At 40.6% G+C, this 25,955-nt stretch overlaps 1 protein-coding gene across 2 annotated transcripts in view; it reads left to right on the forward strand.

Moving 5' to 3' along the window:
* Positions 1-25,955, forward strand: part of ESRP1 (epithelial splicing regulatory protein 1) — a 34,084-nt gene that overhangs the window by 2,002 nt on the left and 6,127 nt on the right. Inside the window, exons 4-13 of one of the 2 annotated variants that reach the window (XM_069854358.1) lie at positions 1,838-1,952; positions 9,207-9,305; positions 9,404-9,458; positions 11,085-11,195; positions 11,285-11,417; positions 11,498-11,540; positions 12,955-13,256; positions 14,760-14,978; positions 16,968-17,166; positions 19,041-19,209. In XM_069854358.1, coding sequence (XP_069710459.1) covers positions 1,838-1,952; positions 9,207-9,305; positions 9,404-9,458; positions 11,085-11,195; positions 11,285-11,417; positions 11,498-11,540; positions 12,955-13,256; positions 14,760-14,978; positions 16,968-17,166; positions 19,041-19,209 — 1,445 coding nt within the window. The remainder of the gene's footprint in view (positions 1-1,837; positions 1,953-9,206; positions 9,306-9,403; positions 9,459-11,084; positions 11,196-11,284; positions 11,418-11,497; positions 11,541-12,954; positions 13,257-14,759; positions 14,979-16,967; positions 17,167-19,040; positions 19,210-25,955) is intronic. The other variant, XM_069854359.1, reaches the window with a different exon arrangement.

Genomic DNA, 25,955 nt, shown 5'->3' on the forward strand with positions numbered 1-25,955 from the left:
TGCCATGAACATGTGTTGCTCCAACTGAGCTGTTCTGCCCCTCTCCTTGCAGCTGATCTGTCTGCCCATCAATTTGCTGCTTCGTCTTTGAAGGAGCATTGCTGCAAGACTTCACTGTTACAAGGCTGATGTTGGATGAATTTGGTTCTAATGCTTGTTGATGTTCTAAGATTTTATGCCTTTGAAGGTTTAGAAGAGAGGCAATGAGTGTGAGTCATAGTGAAGGGATAGTCCTTATATGTATAATTTGTCTTAGGGCATAATGTTAAAAAGTGCAGGAAGAGATTTTTAACAGACTTTCTTCTCACTTGTAATGGGCCTGTGTTTTATACAGTCAACCTCTCCATGCACTTAAATTATGTGGATAAAAGAAGGGACAACTCCTACAGTTATTTAAGTTTGGTGCCAGGGATAGGCATCCTTTTTTTCCCCTATCATTGCAGGGTCACTGATAGGAATCAAATCTTCATTGAAGTCTTCTGTTGCTGTTTTGTTAAGAATTAAGTGTTTGAAATCTACTCTTGTTTGACTACAGATTAAGTAAATCAGGTGTTCATGAGACTGGTAGTAGTTCTGTAGTGAACACCCTAATCCTGAGGCTGGGGTGGGGGATCACTAGAATGCAGACACGCAGAAATCACTAGGCTCCTGAGAATATACCTACTTATTTTAAGATGCCCAGTCTGAACCAATCTAGCAGCTCATGTTATTCGGGGAATGAATTGGCATTGGTTGTTCCAACTGAATGTCTGTGAGGTACAGAACTTGATCTTTCATTGAGAAAGAAAAAATAGCTATGCTAAAACTACAACAGGAAATCTTGGCAAGCACACCTGCATTTTCATAAGTTTGTCTTTAAAGAGTATCGTTTGCCTAATGCACCTGTCCGTATGCTAAGATAAGCTCTAATGTTCTGAAAGGCAAACTTGTTTTAGAGCCTAAACTGCTTTCTTTGGATTCCCTAAATGGGCTTTCACATAGCCTGTCATTCTCTTGTAATGATAAGATGCTAACTAGTCCTTAAAGCATGGAAAGTCCTTACCTTTGGTCTAGAAAGGCATTGCAGACAACAAGAGCCCAAGTGGAATATGAAGTATTGTCTATGGGGAAGTTCTGGGGTGAAGAGCTAACTGAAGGAGGAGGGGTTTGTGTTGGTTTAAAGACCTTCTCCAAAAATTTGCCGTGTATTTTAAGTATGTGGTATATGTAGCGGTGGGGCAAAAAGGATTTTATTGACTTCCAGTGGGCTGCATAACTTGCTTCTGGCTTCATGCGCTACAGTTAAAGTGGTTACCATGATGTGCATAGACTGACAACCTCTACACCTCATATATATGCAGTTGGGTTTTGTGTTCTTGTTTGGTTTTTTTTGTTTTTTAAGGGAATAAATATTTGAAAACCCAAATCTCTGAAAACCCAGCCTTGACTGTAAACCAAAATGTCTTCTGCTAGTCTTGCAAAATTTGCTTGGCTCTATAAACTGAACTGAGTGCCCTCTGGCTTTTTACAGTTGAAATTCAAATCAAGAATAGGTGATAAATGTCGCAATAGTGGGCGTTTGCTCTCCTACATATATATATTGGATTTGAGGCATTAGTAATAGCAAATGTTTCTCTGGCAGTGAAAAAGCACATTTCTCTTTTGAAACCGCTGCTTAAGCAAAAAAAAAAAAAGTTTGTATGTGTAATTACAAGGCTAAGAAGAGCTCTGTGTGTTTTTCTGTAGCAGAGACTATGTTCCCTACCCATTATAAGCAAATTGTTAGCAAGTTTGGTATCTAAAGACAACGTAGATTAAACTTGCCCTAGCTGACAGTAGTTACTTTGTCCTTTTACAGAATATCTCACTGCCTGAATGCTTCTACTCCTTTTTTGACTTGCGGAAAGAATTCAAGAAGTGTTGTCCTGGCTCACCTGACCTTAGCAAGCTTGATGTTGCGGCAATGACAGAGTGTATCCTTTTAAGCACCTACTGCTGTTACAGCTTTGGCTGAATTTTGTAATCGATTCGTGAGTAATGCTTGCAACACATATTTAGGGGCGGTGTAACTTTAATGAGTGACTTGGAGCTGCCCTGAGCTTTCTTGCTAAGATAGAAACATATGAGGATGCATGCTCCTGTGGGGAAAATCCTGTATTTCTTGGTTTCTGTAGGCTTTCTTTACTACCTTTATTGCTTTGTCTCTTTAAACTTCATGGTTTAGTATAACTGGTGCACTTGTTCAAATCACTGATATAAATACTAATAATGAAGCCATGAGGTTGCTCATTGTGTTAGTTAGATGGGTGACCATCTTAATTTCTCAGAGAGGAATGGTTATTTTTGATGTGAACTTATATTGAATCTTTGATTCAGGAGTGACCCTAAGGCAGGGATGCTGCTGGCACAAGTGGTATTCAGTCTTATGGAAGTTCTACATGTTAGACCTCACAAGGTGAATCTGGGCTGACAACAAGATGTAGTCAGTAACATGTTTCCATTTTCAGTGACAGGAATGTCTACTATTACTTTCTCAATAGTCTCAAGTGGTCTGTAACCTAGTCCTGTCTGGCTCTTTACTAGTCATGCCTCGGGTTTGTTTGCATGCCATGTACAATTACCAGAGCAAAAACTAAGACTGAGATTGGCTTGTCTGCGTCGTCTTGCTTCCCATTCAGCTTCCCCTCTTGCTGCAGGCTTCAGTCCTGGGCTCAAACATGGTCTTGGGTGTGGAAAACACTTGACTTCTCTACTGATGTATTGAAGCAGTGACTACAAAAGCTAACTAGCAAGGAGAGGAAAAGGAATTTGAGAGTATTCTTATTTTATATTTTTTATTTTGTTTTACTATTAATAACTTTTCTGCTGACTATTGTGCCCATAGAGCTGTTGCCCCTAAGAGATGGTATCTTTTAGACTCAAAAGTCTGTGGCTTATGAGTTATTTTGACATTTCACTGCATGAATAGTATTGCCTGGGCTTTGTACCTGTGTTGGGGAGCATGAAATAGCGGAGTGATTTTGAATATTGGAGGCTGCCTGCTCTGCTTTGCCAAAGTTAAGATTAATCTCCCATAGTGAAGGGGCAGAAATCACTTCTTCCCTTACTCTGAGGGAAAGTGGTACACAGTGTAAGAGTGTGAAAAGCAAAATAAATGCTTGTGTTGCATAGTCTAGAAGCTGAATGGTGGATACTTTTAAAAATCAAAGTAAAGAACTTAATATGTTGTTCAGGGATGCTTTGACGTGAGCTGGAGAACTGGACAGCAATGAGCTACTTCAACTGTTCTGAAGAGATGCATTTGCATCCTCATGCCTCCTCATGTGTTTCTGTATGTCTTGCTGCTATAGCAATAGTTGTACAACAGTAGCCACCTGGAGTGTTGCTGGTCAGCTAAGGCACAGTGACAGACTGTACTCCATGCCTGCTGTGAAAGAAAGGGAGACCACCCTGTGTTACCAGACTGTCAGGAAGCCTCAGTGTCAGCACCATACGAGGGTGGGTTTGGTGGTTGCCAGTAGTATTTCCTTCAAGTCCCTAGAGGCTTGGTCAGTCTATCCAAATGCTCTCACCTTGAGTCTGAATTCTGGATCTGGATATGCTGCATAAGGTATATAAACCTAAATATCTTCATTCTGGTTTTATTGTAATCTTGGTAGTCTGTCTTGTTTTGTAACTGTTCTTATTTGTAAACTTGCGATGTTTATGCAATGTGGCTGAGATTAGCCGTTTCTGCCCTATGTTACTTCAGTGTGTTGGGGGCAGAGAATGCAGAGACCAAAAAGGTAAAATAATTGTTTCCCTTCTACTGACAAATGCAATAACTTTTTTCTCCTCGGCTTGCTAAGATGCACCTATTTATTCCCCTTGATGTTAGAAGCTGTATAAGCTAATTTTACCTGGAGAGTCTGGTCAAGCCTTGTAATGCTTGGGATAAAAAAATTGTTGAAGCAGGTGCTAAATGTGAAGACTAGTTCAAATAGTTCTCTGCAGAGATTTTTTTTTTCTTCATGTAGGTGGGACTGCTACTTTTAAAAACAAACTGAGTAGGCTGAAATGAAGTTGTAGATTAGTGTATTCACTTTGATCAAGCTCTTGTGATTCTTGTAGTAAGTGCAGACCTTCCACCCCATTGCTACAGGGGCTGCATGAGGGGAATATGACTTGTTCTGTACCAACTATGCTGGCCCAGGTTTGTTAGCATCTGGTGGGGATAGAAGTTTTGATTCTGGGTAGGATACCGACAAAAAAAGAAAGCAGGAGACCAGCTCCTATTGGTTTGTAAGTTGGTAGTAGAATGATTTTGTAACACATCCCTTCATATACTTACATTTCCTTTGTCCTGCATGCAAGATGGTTGTGATCAGTTAGAGGAAATTTGTGTGATATCAAAGGGTTGGAGAAAGCTGGATATTATTGTACCGTCATTTAAATGAGTAGTGGTGTTCCAAAGTTTTATTTTGATGGGTAACATTTGATTAAATAACAAATTACAGGTAAATGGAGAATGTACTCTATTGCTCCCCTTAGTCAGGGGGGGTTGCTTCCTGCTGTGCAGTTGTTCATGGTGTGTATTCCAGCGTGTAACACGCTGGATAGTTGCTGCTTGGCTATGTATTTCTGGCTATGTACTTCTTGTGGACAAGGCAAGTACGATCTTGTAGAAGAGCACAGAGATATTAAAATGAATAATTGGCTGGGTTATTCTTCATTTTAGAAAGTACTTCTGGGACTTGCTCTTCCAGTGAACTACTTCAAATTGTGTACAGCAATGAAACCATTCCAAATCCATGAGTTCAGATGAAAGCTTTATATATTCTATCCACCCCACTCTCCCCAGCCCCTCCAAGAAATTATCAAGTTCATGTACAAATAGCCAGTTATTTCTTTTAATTCATTGTAAGGAAATGTTTAAAATGTCATGAAACTTGAGGGACTGAGGAAGGCTAGTTGTAACTGTTATCTTGAGTGCTACTGCTGCTTAACTTATGGTTTTAAACTAGTTCTTGATGTAGGAGACAGTCTTTTGGCAGGCTTTTAGTCAATATTGTGTAAGAGTAGTGACAGCAGGACAATTATGACAAATTTCACGTAACAAATGTGAAAGAAGTGATCATGTTTCAGCAGAGAAAGGGACTTGGGTCTGTTGAAATCTTTATTTTTTTTAAACACGTGTAAGTATACAAAAGGAGCAGGGTTTTCCTTGCACCCTCTGTACCTCCCATACTTGCTGTGCTTCTTGATTTGCAAAGCTTGCTGAGCCAGTTTTTACTGCTGTGAGTGCCTTCAGGGTGGAGTGACAAAGCTTGCATGACTGTTTGGCCTGTGGAAGACTCATCCTTTGCCCCAAGATTGGGTGTGCAGAAGCCATTAAATGGCAAATAGCTCTTGCTTCCTCTAGTGCATGGTTTGTGCCACTCGCTTCTGAACTGGATTTGTGATAGCTCCTTACTGGGAGTATCTGTTGGATGTTGTTAGTAGAAACACAGGCGTGCTCCAGAACAGCCTTTTTAATGTGCTGGATACCATCCAGATACTGCAATATTGAAACTGAAACTTAGGGATATTTTTTCTTGACCTGAGCATCTTGAAAACAATGATGTCGAGCACAGTTATAATCAGCAGTAACACGCTGGCAATAAAAAGCCCATTACTTTGTATTACCTGCATCTTGCATATTGCTATTTTTATTTCCTGTGATATTACACAGGAGCTGGGTACTATTGGTTTACCTTTGTGTGAAGTAGTATTTAAATAGATGTAATCTTCTGCCTAAAGAGGTTTAAAAACAGAACAGAGGGGACAGAGGATCAGTGCAGAACACAAATGCAATACTAGTTCATGTCACATCATCTCAGAGCCAAGTTCAGTGTTTCTTTTCCCATAGTTAAGAAGTTAGAGATTGAGAAATGGAAAAGATTGTGGAAGAAGTCTTGGAGGGCACTGGCAGTGGGTGAATCTGTGGTGATGAATCCGAGCGAATTATGTAGAAATTTCTTCCATATTATATAGGCAACCCTGATGTAGAATATGCCTTCTCCTCTGCCCTTTTTAACTTCCTGAGCGTTATAGGAGGTGGTACTGCAGCTGTACACGGATTGACATGTTCCTCATTTCTGATCCTGAGTTGTTGTTTGGCAGTGTCTTTTGCCTGTTAGAATGCATGTGTACATGCTATTGCTTTTAGCAGCTGTAGACAGCCAGGTCTGTTTTGTAATACTTCTTTAATTGTGTACTTGAATTCATCCACTACGATCAACTTTCCAATTGCCCAGGAGAGAGAACCCTTAATTATCACTGTACACAAGCATATGTATGGTCTCCTATCCCTTCACAGAACAAGGGGTGGGGATTATAAAGACTATGCCACTAACGGCTTTTTCCCAAGTGTCCATAATTTCTAGTGCCTGTGTTCATAAGAGTCCACCTGTATGTAGTCAGTCTTGTTCATTAGAATTCAGGTTAGTTAATGTTATTATTAATGTGCTCCTTACATGTGCACAAAACTATCAATTTTATTTTCTAGTCTTGCCTAAAAGCCTTGCTTCTAGCTAATTAGAGGTGAAGGTGTGAGCCATTTGTCCTTCCTGCTTATGTTGATGATTTTCTTCCTCCACTCCCACTGTGTTTATACTAATCTAGAATTCCTTGGCACAACTGTGTCTGAACACCTGGTACTAACTTATGCTGGCCTTTTATAGGAACTATATCTCTCACTGATCAAGGTTGTCAGTGAAACAGTTCTCTGAAGAAAATGAATATGGGGTGCAGGAGTTGTTTGTTTTCATTGTGTGATAGCCTTTCTTCAAATTCCCAGCCCCTTCACACTGCTGCATTCCCCTCTCTGCTGGCTGATCACTTATAGACAATTTTGGCTGTGCAAAGAGGAAATATTGAAATGTCTCTTTGGTTTTGACAGCACAGCCTAACAGCGAGCACATGTGCATGCATGTCCCCTGCTGCAATAGCTATTGAAACTCCTGCCTAGTTTCCTTTGACTTTGACAGGGGAAAGATAACATTTCCAAAGCCTTCGTAAAAAATGATCAGACAAGACCAGGGTTCCAGTACCTGCAGCTTCAGCAGCTTCTAGTTCTCTGAATGGGCAGCAGAAACCATGCAAATGCAGTGCGGAGCTGTTAAATGCTGCAGGGGGAGAAAGGGTGTCAGGAAAATGAGAAGCACTCCTGCTCTGATGCATGAGGTGCCTAGAAAGAAACATCTGTGTGCTGCTGATTAGGCACCTTCTCTGCAAGGGAGTTTATGGATTATTTCTCTTTTCAACTCCCCTTCCGCAGGGGGCAGGGGAGATGAGCTTGAGTGTACAGCTTAGGAAGAAATACTGCAATGAAGACGTTTCTTGTTGGCACAAATACCAAGTGTCTCTTAAACTGCACTTTGGGGTTGTTGCATGTGGTTTGTTCAGGATTTTTAGCTTTTTTTTTTTTCAAGAAATCCCTTTAATGTTCTCATTATTTTACTCCAAAGAAGGTACCAGGCAGGAGGGTAATGATAATGGCAATGGCTAGCAAATCATACCTAGTCTAGCAGTTGGAATGGAGGGTTCACTTTTTTAAACAATAATAATTCACTTAGTCTTATAAGAACATTTGAGGCTTAAACATCATCTTCTCACCTTTCATACTCCAATGCACACTTAAGACCAACAAAGCTTCAAAATCAAATCCGCCTCAGTGTAATATGTTGTCACAGTAGCTTTCCTTTCCTTGCTCTGGAAGAGGGATTCATTAATTCTGCTGAAATTATTTTTCATCTCAAGATAACAATACACTTCAAAAACAATTGAGAACTAATATTTTTTGTAGAAGTGACTTGCAGTCATCCCACAGATATTAAAGAAGACTTTATTTCACAATGAAATTTGTGCTGCCTCTCCTGTTAATGAGATGATAGGACAAAGCTGGTGTGTGGTATCTGTTCCTAATGGAAGTTCCTGTTCTCTTCCCTGCTTTTCATCTGCCAACTCAAGGTGCTCAGCTGTAGGTGGAGAAAACTTTTCTTTTAAGCGAAACCTTGCTATATTAGATTGAGAAGTATGCTTTTAAGCATCGAAATGCAGCCTCTTTTGAACACTTGAAATGTGTCTGATGTAGCTTTGTGGGAATGTTGGCAAATAATTGATGCATTTGACTGTCCTGAATGTCTTGCATTGTTGTACTGCCATGCCAGGATAGATCTAGTTTAAGAAACTCTTTCCCTTTTGCCCTAAAGTCTTCACGCAAAGTGATAAAAGTAGTAAAAAAAGCAAGTCCTATTCCCAGACTGCTTTACATTGCACTTCTGTACTTTTTTTATTCTACACTCCTCCAAGATTATGTGGCAGAACTATTAAACTGGCTTTATAAATGATGAGGTAGTTTCAAGTAACCTTGCATTCCTGTACCTTGGTGTTAGAGAAGGGCAAATTTGACTGGAAGTGGAAGAGATACCATAGTAAACTGAAAATTGTGTGAGATGTTCTGTGCAACTGAAACAAACTTGACTCCCTTTATAACCATAAGGTATCTTTATCTGGTCATTCTACAGCCTGTCTTTCAGGACAGAATATTTTCTGCTCTCCATTGGCAGGAGAGTTTATCCTTGCTGTCATTTTCCAAAATCCTTCAGACTGAAGAAAATACAGGTTGCAGGACAAAACAGAATTCACAATGGTCAATTCTTACCAGACCCTCAATGTTTCTGTGTAACAGCAAAAAAAACAGGTTCTAACATATAGTAGGCAAGGTCTTAACAAAATTCACAAATGGCACCTTGTCTAAGAGGTAAGCTATTTGTTCTACATTGGGATTAATGCATGTGGTATATCCTCTTGTTTCTGGAGTTTCTAGTTGGTTTGCTTCTCCTCCTTCCCCAGATCTTCCACTAGAGATTAAAAAATATGTTAATTAAAGAAGACAGGACTCTAGTCTCCTCCACATGCAAAAGTGTATCTGTCTGTCAAACATAAATAATGCATTAGTATATTAAATATGTATGTCCTTATTATGGGGTCTCATGTCCTCAGACACTTTCTGGCGTGACCTCACACTCCTGCAGGTGGCAGTAGTCAGAGGCTGAGGCAGAACAGCTGATGAATTCCACAAGGAAAAAGGATTAAATCTTCCCCTGAGCAGTGACTTAACCATCAAGGATAACAGGAAAGCTTGGTGCTCTATCAGAAAGGCAATTAGAAATCTGTTTGGTGATGGACTTAACTCCAGCATGAAGATTTAAATCTTGACAAGAGCAGCCCAGTGTTTCCTTATGGAGCCTCTCAAGTCGAAGATATGGGGAGTATCATTTTAACACTAATATCTGAACCATACAGTAAGTGATTGGATGACTTTTCTATATGGCTTGCTTGTTTCTTCCTGCCTCTGTAGTATGTTGAGGAAAAGGAAAATAACTTCTACTGTATTTCATAGATCACAGATTTTCAGATCCAGAAAGAGTAAACTACAAATTTGAAAGTGGGCCTTGGTAAGTATGTTCTCCCTCTTCTTGCTGTGCCACCCCCAGCCCCCTCTTCTGCTCTCCTCCCCCCAACGTATTGCTTAGAAGCTGTAATTCTCTGTTTTTCTAATTTACAAATAGCTGTTCCCATTTTTCTTCATCTTGCTACTGTTGTGGGAGTAAACTAGATGCTTTAAGTGGGAAAGGGAATAGATATTCTGTGATTTGTTGATCAGATGCAAGGCAGTTTCTTTGCTAGACTTCAGTGTTTCCTGTTGGCTGCTGGTAGGTCTGTGTTCTGCTAATAAGTGCTTACAATGGATGTTAAGTATGCTGGACTATTAACAAAGAACATAAGCATTCTTGTGGAAGTAACCCCATTGGTACTAACTCTTATACCTGTCCTGCAATTTGCTTCACAGTTAATGAATACACATGGTGATTTTTTTTTTTTATTGGGGAGGAAGCATTTCCATAAAGATACTATGCTCCTAGTAAATTACTGAAGCTGTAATTGTTTTATTCCCAAATGTTTGGAACGTAAAGCTTTATCTACTTTTGACTGGTTTTGTTTATTTTTAAATTGTAATCATACGTTTACTTGCAAGAATACAGATTCTTCTCAGTGCTTTGCTGGGTACTGCTGGGGGAGTATCACAAGAGGCTGGTGTTAAACTGACCTTATTTAGATCCCTGTTTTGCAGGATTATTTACTTTGCTCTTCCAGATTAAGCAACTGTCATAGCGGTAGATGATGTTTGCACTTCTGAGTGAAAAGAAGCAATAGGAGTACAACAATATTAGCAGACAGTATCCTCTGAGATTAGTTCAGAAGTTATGTTTTAGCATTCTTCTGAGCTTTTTCCCTTTCACTAACAAAATCCTGGGGTGAGGTGGGAGGTTGCCAACTTATTTTTGATAGAAGTATAGAATTAGGAAGAGTTGAGGGGCAGGGATGGGAGTGGGTGGGACAGTTTGGGACAGGCACCTACAGAAAGGCCACCTAAGAAATTAAAATATGAGAATCAAGACCCTCCTGCAAGAGGGCATACCATAGCCCTTTTGTATGAGGGAGTCCTCTGCTGCTGAACATCCCTTCATCTGCTCAATCAATCCCATAGTCTTTTGTGCAAAAAACCTGTCCTTGCAATAGCCAGAAAGGCAGCCTTGGGTAGCTTTAAGTGTTTTGTTCTGCAGGGCACTCTTAATGTGTAAGAGACGAAAGAGACTGTGGTAATGACCAATTAAACGTGGCTTTCTGTGGCTGAGTTATTCCCATGCTGAGTAGCAAACATAGCCTGTAGCTATATTAGTCTCTAGTAGCATAGTGATGGCCTGAACAAGCAACATTAAAGCTAAACTCTGAGTATAACCCTGAAAAGATTTGGGCTTGGCTTGTGACTGGCTCTTACAAGCTGTGGCAGTACAAATAATAGGCATTAACCTCAGTTACATCCAACTGCTCGGCTTCAAGTTCAGCTTGGCTAAGATTAGAATAGTAGGTTTAACTTTATACCAGTAACTCTCTTCAGATAATAGAAAAGCACAAATCATTGGTATGTCAGGAGTGGGGAGTAAACTGCAAATGTGCTCAAAGACATGAGAGCTCAATGAGGGTGGTGTGTGTGTTACTCCCTCTTTCTGTGCCTGCAGCAGCAAGATGGAACTTGTGGATGACAATGCTATTATCCGAGCAAGAGGATTGCCATGGCAGTCATCTGACCAGGATATAGCGAGATTCTTCAAGGGCCTAAATATTGCCAAGTTAGTAGCTAAGAATTTACCTCTATGTGTGTACTACTTTGCCTGCTTAAGTCTTGGAATTTTATCTCTAATGATTTTAAATCCTGCAGGGGAGGCGCTGCACTCTGTCTCAATGCCCAAGGTAGAAGGAATGGGGAGGCACTTGTGAGGTTCGTAAGTGAAGAGCATAGAGATCTAGCACTACAAAGGCACAAGCATCACATGGGGAATCGATACATTGAGGTGTGTGATGCTGGCTTTGAAATCCTCTTCTCAACAGGAGTGCAAATAGCATGCAATCACATATTCTTTTCCTCCCTTAGGTATACAAGGCAACAGGTGAAGACTTCCTTAAAATTGCAGGAGGTAACTTTTAGGGAGTGAGAAGGGAGGGTTTGTTCCACAGCATCTTTAACTTCTGGCTGTAAACTGTTCCTGTTGTATGTGGCCTTTCATTTTCTTTCTTTAAACAAGTGGTTGGCTGGTGTGTTGATTACTATGTACTCTGCTAGCAGCTGTTCAAGATGTTGCATGATTTATCTGTCTTTCTTCTCTTCCACATTCTTGCCATTTTCAAGCAGCCTGTTGAATAAGGATTTGATCAGGCAAGGTAATCTTGCATATGAACTTAATTTGTTAGGTTGCCTTCTTAACTGGAGGGACCTAAATATTGATTGCTGAAAAACAAAATAAGTAGCTTTTCAAAACACTGTCTGCTGTTGATGTGGGTACTTGCACAATAAAGCAAACAGATACCAATCTAAATAAGGGATTTATGGAACTGATTTTCTTCAAATCAAATCTTTGCCTCAGACTAAAGATGAAAATTAAGAGGAATGCTTCTTTAAGATGAACATTGAAATATTTGCAGCCTTCAAGGCTGCAAAACATGCTTTGCAAACTTTTCCTTTCTTCTATGCCTGTAAGCATACAGAATTGGAGTTAAGACTCAGTAAGCTCTTATATATCCACAGTACTAGCTTAAATCCTTGTTGATTCATGACGGCTTCATTTTTTAGGATAGTAAATCACTACCTAGATGTCTGAGGTTGAGGTTTTAGAGTGCGAGAGGCTATTAAGCTGTCAAATAGCTAATTGATATGCACGCTAATAGTTACACCACTCAAAGACATTTCACGCTGACACTAGGGGAAAGAGGTGCATGCCTAGAACAACAAAACTGCTTTGCAGAATGAGCTAGCCTTAAATAAAAGGACCATATTAAAATATGAAGCTAGTTAGTGGCTAGCTTTGGTTAGGGTGGTATGAGATAGGTCTTCTAGAGATACTTAAAGAAGAATTGGCAGACTGATGGTTTTGTCAGGATAGGATGAAATTCCTGAGCTGTTTTCAACATGCCCTTCCAACTTTCTTTCCCAGTGTGATAGTATGGGTACTCAGTTACTATGTATTATGGCTTCAGAGCATGCTGAAGGTATTTGTAAGTTAGAATGGCGAGGTACATCATAGCACAGTGACTGCTCACAGAAGAGATTCTTAGGGCTATGCTCTCTTTTACCTCTGAACATTATAAGTACTTTCTATCTTCCCTTTGGGATAAGGGTGAATATCTTCTAGATGATGGAGTAACACTATTAGATTTGAATGCGAAGTGCCCTGTACAATTCTTCTAATTAATCAGAGGGACATCTTTCATGACTTTAGAGGTAAATTTTGTTCTGTCTCCTCAGAAGTGTATGGAGGAGGTAGCTATGGCAGGCTTACTCATGATTTTATGTGGCTGCCTAGAGTTAAGTGCTTCTCTACCTTTTTGTTAAAGGTACTTCCAACGAGGTTGCACAGTTCTTGTCGAAAGAAAACCAAGTGATTGTCAGGATGCGAGGTCTTCCCTTTAATGTAACAGCAGAAGAAGTGCTGACCTTCTTTGGCCAGCACTGCCCTGTAACAGGAGGGAAGGAGGGAGTCCTGTTTGTCACGTACCCTGACAGCAGACCAACAGGGGATGCCTTTGTGTTGTTTGCTTGTGAGGAATATGCACAAAATGCACTGAAAAAGCATAAAGACTTGCTGGGAAAAAGATACATTGAACTCTTCAGGAGCACTGCAGCAGAAGTTCAGCAGGTGAGTGTAAAGCTTTTAAACATTGACTTGTAATCCAAACTCTTACATTGGTATGCAGCAGTTGGAAACAAATAATGCTTGGCCATGATTTGAAAGCCTGTTTTCTCTCTCTTGATTCTTGTTGAAATGTATTGCCTTAATTTCCATGAGGCTCTTCTCCCCTCTAAATGTAAGATCTTATGGTATATAGCTGTTCCAATTGTATATGTACAAACCTATGTGGGTTTGGCTTCCAATAGCCTTGCAAACAGCAGTAATAGCAGGAAGTTTGTGGTTCTGGTGCTTTACTCTACAGATACTGAATTTTAAGTCTAATGATGGTCTGCTCAGGAGGAGTATTAGCAATAAACTTTAAAATACGAGACTTTAGTCACTGCCACAGACACATGAGCCTCTTGATGTAATTGTCATCTTCAGGGCAATATATCTGAGGACCCTTATAAGTTGTCTCCAAGGGTGGGTCTTGGTCATCTTCTGCCACCAATGGCTACCTAGTAAAGGGTGGCACGACTTTGTGAAACTGGGCCTGAAGAGTGTCCCTTCTTGCACTAACATGGTTTGATAAACCATTAATTGCAGTTATGCTGTCAGGGGAAGGAAGTAGGACTGAGAGGATCATTTATGTATGGCTCCAAAGTCTTATAGAATTTCAGTTGAGGTCAATATTTTGGAAACATAATACTAGGTCTCATCTGTGATGCAAGTTATGGCTAACCAATAGCCATGTCACTGCAACCAGGCAATGGCACAGCTCTGTTCCCCCAAATATGTAGAAATGTCAGTGCCTTGTTTGAAGGGTGACGCTAATGGTGAGAAGGCATAGCGGCAACGCTCGCTTTTGTCACTGTATTTTTCTCAAATGCTTTCATATGTTTTTATTTAGTGAAACCTTGATAGCTGTATAAATGTAAATGAATCTAACTCTTGCTCAGAGAAAGTTTTAAGGGTATTGATTGAATATTCAGTGAACTCTAGACCAGGCAGGGTTTTTGGTGCTAGAATTCTTAAGAACTCTGAAAGTGTGACTGTTACAGGTACTGTGAACACCTGTGTTACTTGATGGACTACTGCATCTCAAGTCAGGGCTGTTTAGTAGTGGAATATGCTTCTAGTTCCAAACTCTCTAGCAGTTTTGCAGAGGAGGTGTATTGGAGAGATGTCACCATGATTCTGTAGATGGTAGAATGCTTTGGGATATTTTCCAAATAAAACCAGCACGGAAATGCAGGCTTTGTTATAAGACTTTGAGTTGCATAACAGATGGAAAAAACAAATTATCCAAAACCAAAATGATGTTTTTTTCAGGAAAGTTATCAAAATCATTACTTTAAAACATCTGAATTACAAGCATTTCTGTTGTGGTTTAAGCCTAGAATCTAGCTCACTTGTTTCTTAAAATACTGCCCAGAGTGAGAACAGATGGCATTGATGTTGAGTTCAGTTCCTCTGAGTTGAAGAATGCATAAGGAGGCTTTCTATAACCTGTGTTTCTGTTCTGCACAGGTGCTGAACAGATACTCTTCTACACCTCTCATTCCTCTCCCAACACCTCCTATTCTTCCAGTATTACCTCAACAATTTGTGCCTCCCACTAATGTCAGAGACTGCATACGTTTGCGTGGTCTTCCTTATGCTGCTACTATAGAAGACATCCTGGAGTTCTTGGGCGAGTTTTCTACAGATATTCGGACCCATGGAGTTCACATGGTACTAAATCACCAGGTTGGTAGACACCACATTTCTAGTTGCTCTGCCAGCTCCCTCTGTATGCAGATGTAGTCCTTTTGATGACAGCGATAGGGAAGCACCTTTGGGCTTGACACTAATGGCATTAATTGGCCTCCATGTCTCCTTTAAAAGTGTACTGGCAATAAATGCGTTTTCTTATTTGAACCTTGCTATTCCAGCTGCCACTCTGGCTATAGAGACGTTTCTTTTATGGAGACCCATGTGCCTAAAACTAAGCTGGAGGGATTGGTGCTCCCAGAGCAGCAGCTGTGATCCTGTGCTGCAGGAGGCTGGAAACTAAGAGCCCTGCTCAACAACATAGACTATTTGCCTGGTACAAGATAAACTATCTTCAGAACAAGAGTGTGGGCAATGTTATCTTTCAAAGGAGTGGTTTGCCCCTGCCTTGCTGAATGGTGCCTCAGGTATATTTGAGGACAAATGTGACAGTGGCCTTTTAGAGATCGGATTTCCTATGGCGAAAGTCAGCAGCTGAAGCTTTGGGTTTCCTGAACTGTGTGGCTATTCTCTTTAAACAGTCGCAGCTAAGCACCAAGATCAACAGCTCATTGACGTGTATAAACAGTCACATCTTTGCCATTGTTTTCTGGGAGCAGTTTCTACCAAGACTTTTTAGACTAAGGACTATGCATTGTTGTGATCTCCTTTATCTGCACTGTCTTGTGACTTCAGTGGGAGGAGGTGACAGCTCCTCTGACTCCTTAGAGAAGCCCTGACTGGATGCACGGATTATGCTGATTATTGTGGTATAAAAACGGTTCATCTACGAATGTTTTGGTTCACACTAGCACTAAGCTGCAACTACAAAATACCTCGTTGTCCTGGAGTAGGGTTTCTGTGTTTTAGCGGTGTGGAGAGAGGGAGAAGGGACTAGAGTTATTCCAGTACCCCTGCCTAAGATTCTTGTGTCTGTGAGGACCTGTTCTAGTCAAGGCTGAAAAACAAAGCAATGTGCAGAGCTGGGAGAGGCTAAGAAAAGAAGCAGATGTTGGAGCACTGATGTTTTACAGTAGTATCAGCCCTTGCCAGCAGTAAAAAAAGAACCTGGAGGAAGAAACTGTTGTGTGCATACAGTCCTGAGGGCTGTCTGCAACCCCTGCCCAAAGCTATCAGGTTTGTTTTGGTTTTTTTCCCCACAGATAACTGCTTTTGCCTGACTACTAGATCTTTAACTTTATGCATGCTCCCACCATTCCTGGTTTCAGACTCTAATCATGAACAACTATGTAAAGGATGGTGATAAAGTTGTTCTTCCCTCTGAAGCTGGAAGAACTGGCCCAGAATTTAAGAGCCGAATTCAGATTTGCACCTCTAGTTTTGGCTACTTCAAGTCAGCAGCTGCATGTGGCTAAAATGACTCCTCCCAGTCATGTATCCCACTAATTTACAGCTGTCTAAGCATGTTGGGTTTTTTTTTTCTCTAAGCTCATACTAGGCCTTTGGGTTAGTACCCTTCAGAAACATCCCAGCCTGTGTTTACCTTAAAAAAACAAACCAAAATTTAAAAAAAATAAGTCAACATTTGACCCTTGACTGCACTTATCCTTGAATTTTAAAAATCACAGATAATAAAAAAAATTACAGGCAATAAATGTGGATTGGATATTCCAATTCTGCATTCTTACTAAATTAGTAAGAGCAGGTCTCAAAGCACCTATATAACCCTGAAGTGTAGTCTTTCCTGTAGGTGTCCTTATTTATTTTTTTAACATAGAAGTAGATTGGCTTAAGTTACCACATAGCTTAATAGAAACAGATAAATAAATCAAGTTAGCACAATTGGGAAGAACTTTGGGGAGGAGAACTTAAATGCACTGATGGATGCTCAGGTTGACCCACTGTATTTGACTATGGAGATGAATATATTGATGGCTGAAGAGACTGCTTTTAACAACACAAATTATTGCTATGCTGCAACTTCATGAGTTCCAGAAACATTTTTTTTGTCTACCTCATTTGTAGGGACGTCCATCGGGAGACGCTTTTATTCAGATGAAAACTGCAGACCGAGCTTTTCTGGCTGCACAGAAGTGTCATAAGAAGACTATGAAGGACAGATATGTTGAAGTCTTTCAATGTTCTGCTGAGGAAATGAACTTTGTATTAATGGGGGGCACTTTAAATCGAAATGGCTTGTCCCCACCACCATGTAAGTTACCATGTAAGTTTTTGCATGGGTCTTGCCAATACTCTGCGCTGTGTGCGGGTAGGTGTTGGAGCTGCTTTGTTGACTCTGATTCTGGTTCTTGGAAAGGAGTATCAGATGGGGATGTTAAAATAAGGTCTTTTAATCTAAAATCACCAGCATCTTGCAGTCATTATTTTTCCCTTTGGTTGTAAATTACTATGACTGAAGAACTAATGTAAAATTGCTCTTGTTTTTCCAGTGGCAAAGTTTCCTCCCCTCCCTGAAGTTTAACTTGGCCTAGGCAAGCCATGACTCCAAAAACTTATTTGTAAGACCTGCTTAGACCTTAACGAATTGTTTCCCATTTAAGCTGATTTGTATTTAGCTTTTTCATCATGGTGAACGTGTCAAGTAAAAACCCCTCCCCTTTCACTTACAAAACTCAATTTACAAAACCATTGGTAACGTTCTCCTTTTGGGACTTAACCACAAGTGTTCTGCCTATTGAAACACTACTGACAGAACACTTCTGCCATTTGTTCCTCATATAGAATTGAGGTTGCCTGTGTGGGAATAAAATACGCATAGCTTTGGCCTCAGAACTTTGGAAAGTATATTTCATGTAAAGTTATGCTCCTCAGAGCTACTTGGATGAATGTGGACTTCTAGACAAACATTTGGGGGAAATCCTTGAAGAGCTTAAGGGCTACCTTACTAAGTGTATGTGCCATAAAAATCTGAGCCTATGGGAAAAATAATACTTTGCTTCCAAGATCATAAGTGGCAGACTACTCAAGTGGCAGCTTTCTCTGTTTTTCTGTGCGAATGTATTATTGTTATTGGCTTTCTTATTATTGGTGTTTTAAGAAGTGTCCTCTAAATCCTAGTTAGAGCTGCCAATATAGCAGGAAACTTCTTGGGTGTGGCTCCTTTTGAATGTGAGCAGCCCTCAGTTAATCCTTAGGAGAAGCTTTCCAGGTGACTAGCTTGTATGCTGTTTTTCATCTGCAATGCAAGTGTCTTTCTAAGCAAGGATCTGCAGTATGTAGTCCTCTAACAGCTGTTCCACACAAGGGTTGAAAGATGCTTCGAAGAGCGCTTGGACAGAGATCCAAACTTTACAAACTCTTAAATGGCAATGCTGCTGTTTGCAGCTACAAATGCTAGTGATGTCTTCCTCAGATAAGCCCTTTCAGCTCTGTCAGTGCCCCATCCCACGATGCTGGGAGATGCTCACTGTCACTTTAAATAATCCTCTATTTTTGCTATTCAATGTTTTCTAAAGCTTTTATATGTTCACTTTTGTGGCACTGGAAGGGGGAAGAGGGAAGAAAAGAATGGCAAAGGAGGAGGGTGAGCTGTAATCAGTGGGAAGTTGTTTAGGACCTTACATCTCACTTCTGCTATTTACAAAAAACCTAATCAGTGTTACTATTTCAAGCTACAAAGCCATGCATCTTCAATTAACCAGAGTAAGAAAAAAAGAGCTGGTTAGGGGATAGGGAGTGTCAGGATTCGTGTCCTCTGCTCTGGAGACTATTAGGCAAATTTTTAAAACAGAAGTTTCCTTCTTATGGTGGAGAAGTCTCACACTTTTTTGGAGATTTCATTAAAACCTGAGCCTAGACAAGAAAAGTGGGCCTCCCCTTCAGAAAGCAGCCCTGTTCCCAGTGCAAGAGGTGCCTTTTTGTGTGTTACCAACTTTGCTTTTGACTGGAGGGGGTAGGGGTGGCACAAAACACTTGTAGTCAACACTTGTATGTTGGCGTGCCAGATTTCTTTTCCATGAAGAGCAAAAGAATGAGAAGCTTGTGAAAGCTCTTCCTGTAGGGTTCTTTATTTAATGAAGACAATGTATATGCTGGAATTGAAAAGGTCCTAATCTATTTTCCATTTGTTCTCTTTAGGCCTTTCACCCCCTTCCTACTCCTTCCCAGCTCCTGCTGCAGTTGTGCCAACAGAGGCTGCTCTGTATCAGCCATCCATGCTCCTAAACCCACGAACACTCCAGCCCTCCACGGCGTACTACCCTGCTGGGGCTCAGCTTTTCATGAACTACACCGCGTACTACCCCAGGTAAAGCAGAAGAGAAAACAAGCAGGAACAAAGAAGTCTTTTTGCAGGAAGCGCACAAAGCTCAGAAAAGAACATTGTCTGCTTTGCTAAAGGCTTGTGCTACCAAGAACAGCTTGTTTGGTATCTTGTTCAGGGAAACAATTTCAGGTTTTCTAGGAATTTCCCAAGTTTTAGAGTATTTCAGGTAGTGATGCTTTTTAAAGCATAAGTCACACAGTTACCGTAAGACTTTTTTGGTTGTTTCTTTTTTTTTTTTTCTACCTAACATGCCTTTTTAAACTTGTTAGTTTGCATTGTGCCCTCAGTGGGAACTGGTGCGTGCAGTACTCCATCCCATATTGGTAAGGAAGCCTCTGGCTCCTCTTCAGAATGGAGGAATTGGAATCTGCCATAACAATTTGTGGAATTCTGCCTCTGTTTTTGTAATATGTAACTTTTGACCTTTGTGGTAAAAACTGTTTGCTTATTTATACAAGTACTGCATTGCAGCATGTATGTATTGAATGCATATGTAAAGCATAGAGGCATACATTCTTCCTGACCTCATAAATGCCTCTTATGAGGGGCTTTTGGCTTTTCTGGATATATTAGCCATCTTCTGTAGAACAACAGCTCTTGATACCATTTGACCTCTGCAATCATGAGCCATAAAAAGCCATATTCCTTGTAAGCCATAAGCTGTTGTTCATCTGTTGGGAAGAGCTCAGGTTTTCCATTAGATTCTGACCAGTGCTTTTTACCTCTGGAGAAGGGTCCAAATAGCTTCTAATGAAGCTGTGGAGCAATATGGACTCTCTAGTACCTGTAAGATAACAAAGGTTTTCTTAATACTTTACACTAAACCAGTATGCCTGAGCTGCCTATTGTGGTTTTTTAATTAAAGCAATTTCTTCGTTCTTGAGTTAATTTCTGTAATGCCTTTAATGTCTGTCTTATGGTTATGATATGTTACCAAACTCAGCTTCTTTAATGTAAGATCAAGAAAAATAAAATTCTGAACTTCCACTAGCAATATAAACAAAGTTTCTCAAAAATAGTTCTGTGTGTCATGAGAACACAGTAACAATAGTAGTCTGTAGTGATTTTGGCATGTTGTACTTAATAACAGACTGGCCACAGGAGGCTGTGTCAGACCCTACAGAGATCTCTTACTCAATGGAATCCTATATAAGTCTCGCCATTGCTGCTTGGGCTGATTAGTATGTAACCAACATATATACACACAGTCTTAAGTCCCAAAATATCCTTTTTATGTTCTTGTCTAGCTGTAGGTTGTATATTCTTAAGAAACCATTCTGTGCCAGTTACAAGTACCTCCCCTTTAGAAAAAAAGTAAAATTTCTGGAGTCAACTTGACTTGACTTCTGTATTGAGATCTGGTGTTTAGGTGTTCCCTCTCTATCTAGAGTAGTGTTTGATCTACAGATGAATAGTATATACAGTAATAGAAGTAGTGATCCTTTGTAGCTAATACTTTTTTGGGTTTTTTCTCCAAAAAAATTAAGCTTTGTTTCTTTTCAGGCAAATTCCTGTGCTTTGTGAAGGATGCAATAAGTAATTGGATCCCTTTCACATAGTGATTGGAGTTCTCTTAAATGGAACTTTATTAATGTGAAATTTAATTCAGAAAATGTTAAGTACATGCAGCAGAGAAGAACAGGGTATCCTCTGTACTAAGTAGTGCATTTAAATGCATGTATGTGGAAAAGCAATACAGAGCCGGTGGCTAATCATCAGACAGTAGGTCATAAATCTAACTAGTGAATACTTAAGGAAATAAGGAAAGTTCTTTGGACCTGCTGCACAAAGTTTCTACTGCTTGTATTTTTCAATGTCAAGTTGTCTTTTAATAGCCAGTTTTGTTCTCTGCACAGTAATCAACTTTAGATGGTGGCAGGGAAGGAGACATTGCTTTGGGCTTTAGTGGCTAGTAGAAATCCCTGAAACTGACTTGTCTTAATGCTTTTACAGCTTTGGTGATGAAACCTGATGGCATAAAGAAATAGATGCCTTTTATGCTACTTTAATAGCTCCAGTGAACTCCTAATGAAAGGGAGGGCGAGCGAGTTATTCAGGATCTGTCAGTCTTTGATATCTGTTCAGCTTGTAATTATACCTGGCAACATGTTCTGACAGCAAATCAGTGGTCTTGGTCTCTGCCTAGTCCCAGGCTTTTGAGATAAAGAAAATCAGGATTCATAGGAGGGAGGAGTTTTTCCTTATCTAATCCTTGATAAGTGTACTTGTTGCTGTATGTATGTGGAAAGTAATGAATAACTGTGCTACTTGGCAACTGCTAAGATGCGTTAGAGAAACCTCTACCATACACAAATGTGTAAGTTACTGCTAAAGGATAAGTAGTTTTAAAATAAAGTTAAAATCTTATTGAATTTAAACAGCTTTAGTGCTGTTTTGATCACTTTCAAGCAGTGCCTTTAAAACCCCAAAAGCTTCTGTCAAAGTCCATAATTGTAGGAACATGCTTCAACCTTGTTCACTGTCCAAAATATCATTGAAAAAGAAATGGAAAGAGTAGCTTTTTACTTGGTGGTCAGTACACTGGTGGGATGTGTAGCCAGAAAATGATGTGGAAGCTAAAAACTGATGTGGGTTCAAACAAATGGGATAAGTGCAAGGGAAGAAAATTCAAATTCATCATGAGGTAGTGAATACACAGAAAAACCACATCTGGCTCAGGAAGTCCTTGAACTCAAAATAACTGGAAGAGTTCTTGAGTTCTGTGCCCTGTGGTAAACTCTTGTGCCTTTGAACCAAGTGGGTAGGTGAACTTGTTTGTTTGCATCTTTGAAGCAGGACTTGTCTTGAGAGATATAGGTACCACTTGTGAGCATGGTTCTCTTCTAATGTGTTTGTAGTTTTATTTGGCTGTGCCAGTCTAATAGCAGTTAGGTTTGCATTACCTCCCTGTTGCGTCTGTGTATGTGCAGCTCTCTCCATAAGTGATTTGAATTAAAAGGCCTTTTTACGTGGTAGTTAAAGGCACAGTTCTTACACTTGCTGCACAAGGAAATACAGGGTAACTTGTTTGTGTCCTCATCTATCTGCTTCTAACTCTTCCTGCTATGGATTAGGTATGCTTTTTTCTTGTTATACATTAATCGACTCAAAAAATATGTATATAATGTGACATACACAAATAAAATTAAGTTAGATAAAAGCCTGACTTGTTCTCTGTGATGGATCAGATCCTCTGTAACAACTATCATGGAGAACAAGTAAGGCTTTTCTCTAACCTGAGTCATTGCTTAGATCCATATTTAGGCACAAGTAAATTACAGTGAGGTTAAACTGACAAAACTGGGCAAAAGTGGGCTGGATTAGGAGTGATACCATTCAATGCTGCTGCCAGCAGCTTTATTTGCATATCTGTGTGTCTGGCTAACCAGCATCACTTGACAGAACTGGGTTGGGAAACAACCATATACGTATTTAGCCTGGGAGATCTGTTGCAGAAGGAGAACAGCAGCAGATGCAAACAAAACCTCTTCATCAGCTTAGTGGTACTCAGCATCATAGCAGTGCTCTAGATCACAGCTCTTAGACTATCCATGGTTTCAATACAGGATGGAGGATGACATGATTAAAAGCAGCCCTGCAGAGAAGGACTTGGGGCTGCTGATTGAGGAGAAGCTTGACATGAGCTGGCACTGAGAGCTTGCAGCCCAGAAGGCCAACCATATCCTGGGCTGCATCAAAAGAAGCGTGGCCAGCAGGTCGAGGGAGGTGATTCTGCCCCTCTACTCTGCTCTTGTGAGACCCACCCTGGAGCAGTGTTCAGTTCTAGAGTCCCCAACATAGGAAGGATATTAAACTGTTGGAATGGGCCGAGAGGAGGGCTACAAAGATGATGGGAGGGCTGGAGCACCTTCTATTTGAGGACAGGCTGTGAGAGTTGGGGCTGTTCAGTCTGGAGAAGAGAAGGCCCCCAGGAGACCTTATAGCAATCTTCCAGTACCTGAAGGGGGCTACAAGAAAGTTGGAGAGGGACTTTTTTTATGAAGGCATGTAATTGGAGGAAATTCTTCACCATGAGAGTGGTGAGGCACTAGCACAGGTTGCCAAGGGAGGTTGTCCTGCCCTGGCCCTGCAGGAGTTCAAGGCCAGGTTGGATGGGACCTTGGGCAGCCTAATCTAGCAGGATCTCCCTGCCCCTCATTGGGGGGGGGCGGTAGAATTGGATCATCTTTAAGGTCCTTTCCAACTCAAACCACTTTATGATTCTATGACTGTAGTAGTACTTTTTTTTTTTTTTTTTCCTCCTGTTTTTGTAAGGAGTATGTCAGCTTCGACTGCAGGAGATCACATCTGCAGTGAATACAGTCACTGAGCCTAAAAGCCTACTGCTGGCTTTTAGATGCTGTCCAGCAAATGGAGCTCAAATGTATATATGAAGCAGCAGAATCTGGAACTGTTCATTACCTGTCTTTATTCACAGCAAGCCAGTCTCCATTGTGGGTTTGTCAAAATAACCTCAACTATTTAGTTAATAGTACAAACTTGTCACCAGGGTGATAGCTTGGGAGGGAAGACTTCTTTTCTAAGTGAATCTAACTTGCTGAGGATTAGAGCAGCAGGGATGCCTCTAACTACTCCTGTATTTCATTGGAGGAGTGTGTAAGCAGGGAAGACTAATCATTGCATGCTTCCGTAAGCTGCCATTATTTCTTCGTTTGTAGGTTTTAATTAGTAAAACTGCTGTGGTGTCTGAAAAGCAGCAGAATGTTAATGCTCTGATCCATGGGTGTCAGGGTATCAGAATAGTAACAGCGCTTTAAAAGAAATACATAAAAAACCCCAAGACCTTGAAGAAAAGTTGATAAACCTGTAAAAACAGTGGTGGTGGTAAGAGTGTCCAAGAACCCACCATACAAAATGCCACTATGGATACTGAGAGTGGTTCCTCTACTTACAGATCCCAGTTTCTCTTTTAATATACTGAATGATTTGTTCACTTAGCAGCTCATACTGTTGTCTTCTGCCTTTTCTGCCTCTATATAGTAAGACCTTTAGTTCAGTATGAAGGATTAAATTATACTACAAGATAGTGTGAGGTAGTTGCAGAGATCGGCGAGTAGAATTTTTCTTTTTGCTTATTTACAACACAGTTCAGGTCAGTGGTAGTAGAGTGGATCCTCCTGTTGTGCCTCAAGGCATGTGTGTCATCCCTACAGGTGGTGTAGGAATCAGTGGTAGCAAGGTAAACCTGTTGGATACTTTTGACTTGGGGTCCTTGAACTGACCTTGGGTTGTAAGAAGCTGAACAGAGGTGAACATCAGAGATGCAAATCAGGGTGGAGACAGCACTTAGGGGCAGTGTGTGGGGTTTTGGAGGACAACCAATCAAACGTTGCTGCTGGTGATTGTGAGCATGTGGACAATAGGCCTTGGCCAATCAGGTTGCTATGAGAAGCGCATGGACAGATGAGCAAAGGTTTATAAACCTCTAAGTTCCAACAATAAAGGTCTCCACTTTTACATCTATCCAGAGTCCGTCTCGTCGTTTCATTCCCGCAAGGTGTCTTATTTTTGGTTGTTTGTTTTTTTTTTTTAAACGTTTGCAGTGATGGCCAGGTCAACACAGGTTATTCAATGCACAAAGATATGTGGCTGGATGCTTCTCTTCACTCAGCAGCAGCCCTTTACAGGAGTGTATTGAAAGTCCCGATGCTACTAGAGGCAGATCATTGTCTCCTGTGGCAGCAAGTGCTCCTGTCTGTATTCCCATTGCTTGTTGGTGTCATGCTGCTATTAACTTACTCAGATGGGAAGTTGATTGTAGTAGGCAGACAGGTTAGATGGTCGAGTGAGCAGCAGGTTATCTGATTAAATGTGGAGATGGCGTTTGTACCAAATGAGCTTCTGGTGTTTCCAGGGGTAGAGCTGAGCTGGTCTTGGAATAAGGCTCCTTAGGGCTGCAAACTTGGTTGTTTCGCATTTGTTTACATTTGTGTTTTTCTGTTGTTTGTTTTTTTTTAAAAAAAAAACCCAAGCTTTCCCTGTTGAATTTGTTTTGTGATTAAACAACAATCATGGGGATCTAAATGTTTCTATTTGATTAACGGATGACCTGTTGGTTTAGTGCTCGTGCTTTGGCTATTTGTCGAGTTATATGGCATTTCCTTCTTTAAATATGGATAAACATTCCAGTTGTGGAAGAGGAAAATTATTCTAGTTATGTAAACACATTTGCTAATAGCATGTCTTGTTAAATTTTGGGAACAAAGTACCATGTTAAGACTTTCAACTCCAGGAATTATACCACAGAATTGACTAGATTTGCCTCTCTCAAACTTTGTATGAACCACTTCTAAAAAAGCTTTGTACAGAAGCTGTGTTTCCTCCTGCTTTCAGGCTGCTTTCCAGCAATGAACATTGTAGGCATTACGCTACAAGTCTGTATACGTGTGCACATCACACCCATGCCAGCCCAAAGAGCAGCTGGAGAAAATCTGGTGTTCACTGGATGTTGGAGTGATCCCTCAAATTTCTTTGAGGTTTTCTGAAGTCTGCTTGGTGCATCTTGTGCTTTTTGCTGTATCTTTGCTGGCTTTGCAGTGCTACAGAGCTCAGGGTCTGCTGGGCTTCCTAGACCTAGCAGAGGGCAAAGCTACTTTAATCTTAACACTAGTGGATGAGTTGGACAAGTATTTCTTCCCTGCCCTTGCTCTTTCTTTTCTCTCCTATGGCTTTTCCTGCTAGTGTTCCTCTGAGTAGGATGGTGAGGG

This window comes from Phaenicophaeus curvirostris, chromosome 3 (genome assembly GCF_032191515.1).
Source record: "Phaenicophaeus curvirostris isolate KB17595 chromosome 3, BPBGC_Pcur_1.0, whole genome shotgun sequence".
NCBI classification, from domain to species: Eukaryota; Metazoa; Chordata; class Aves; order Cuculiformes; family Cuculidae; genus Phaenicophaeus; species Phaenicophaeus curvirostris.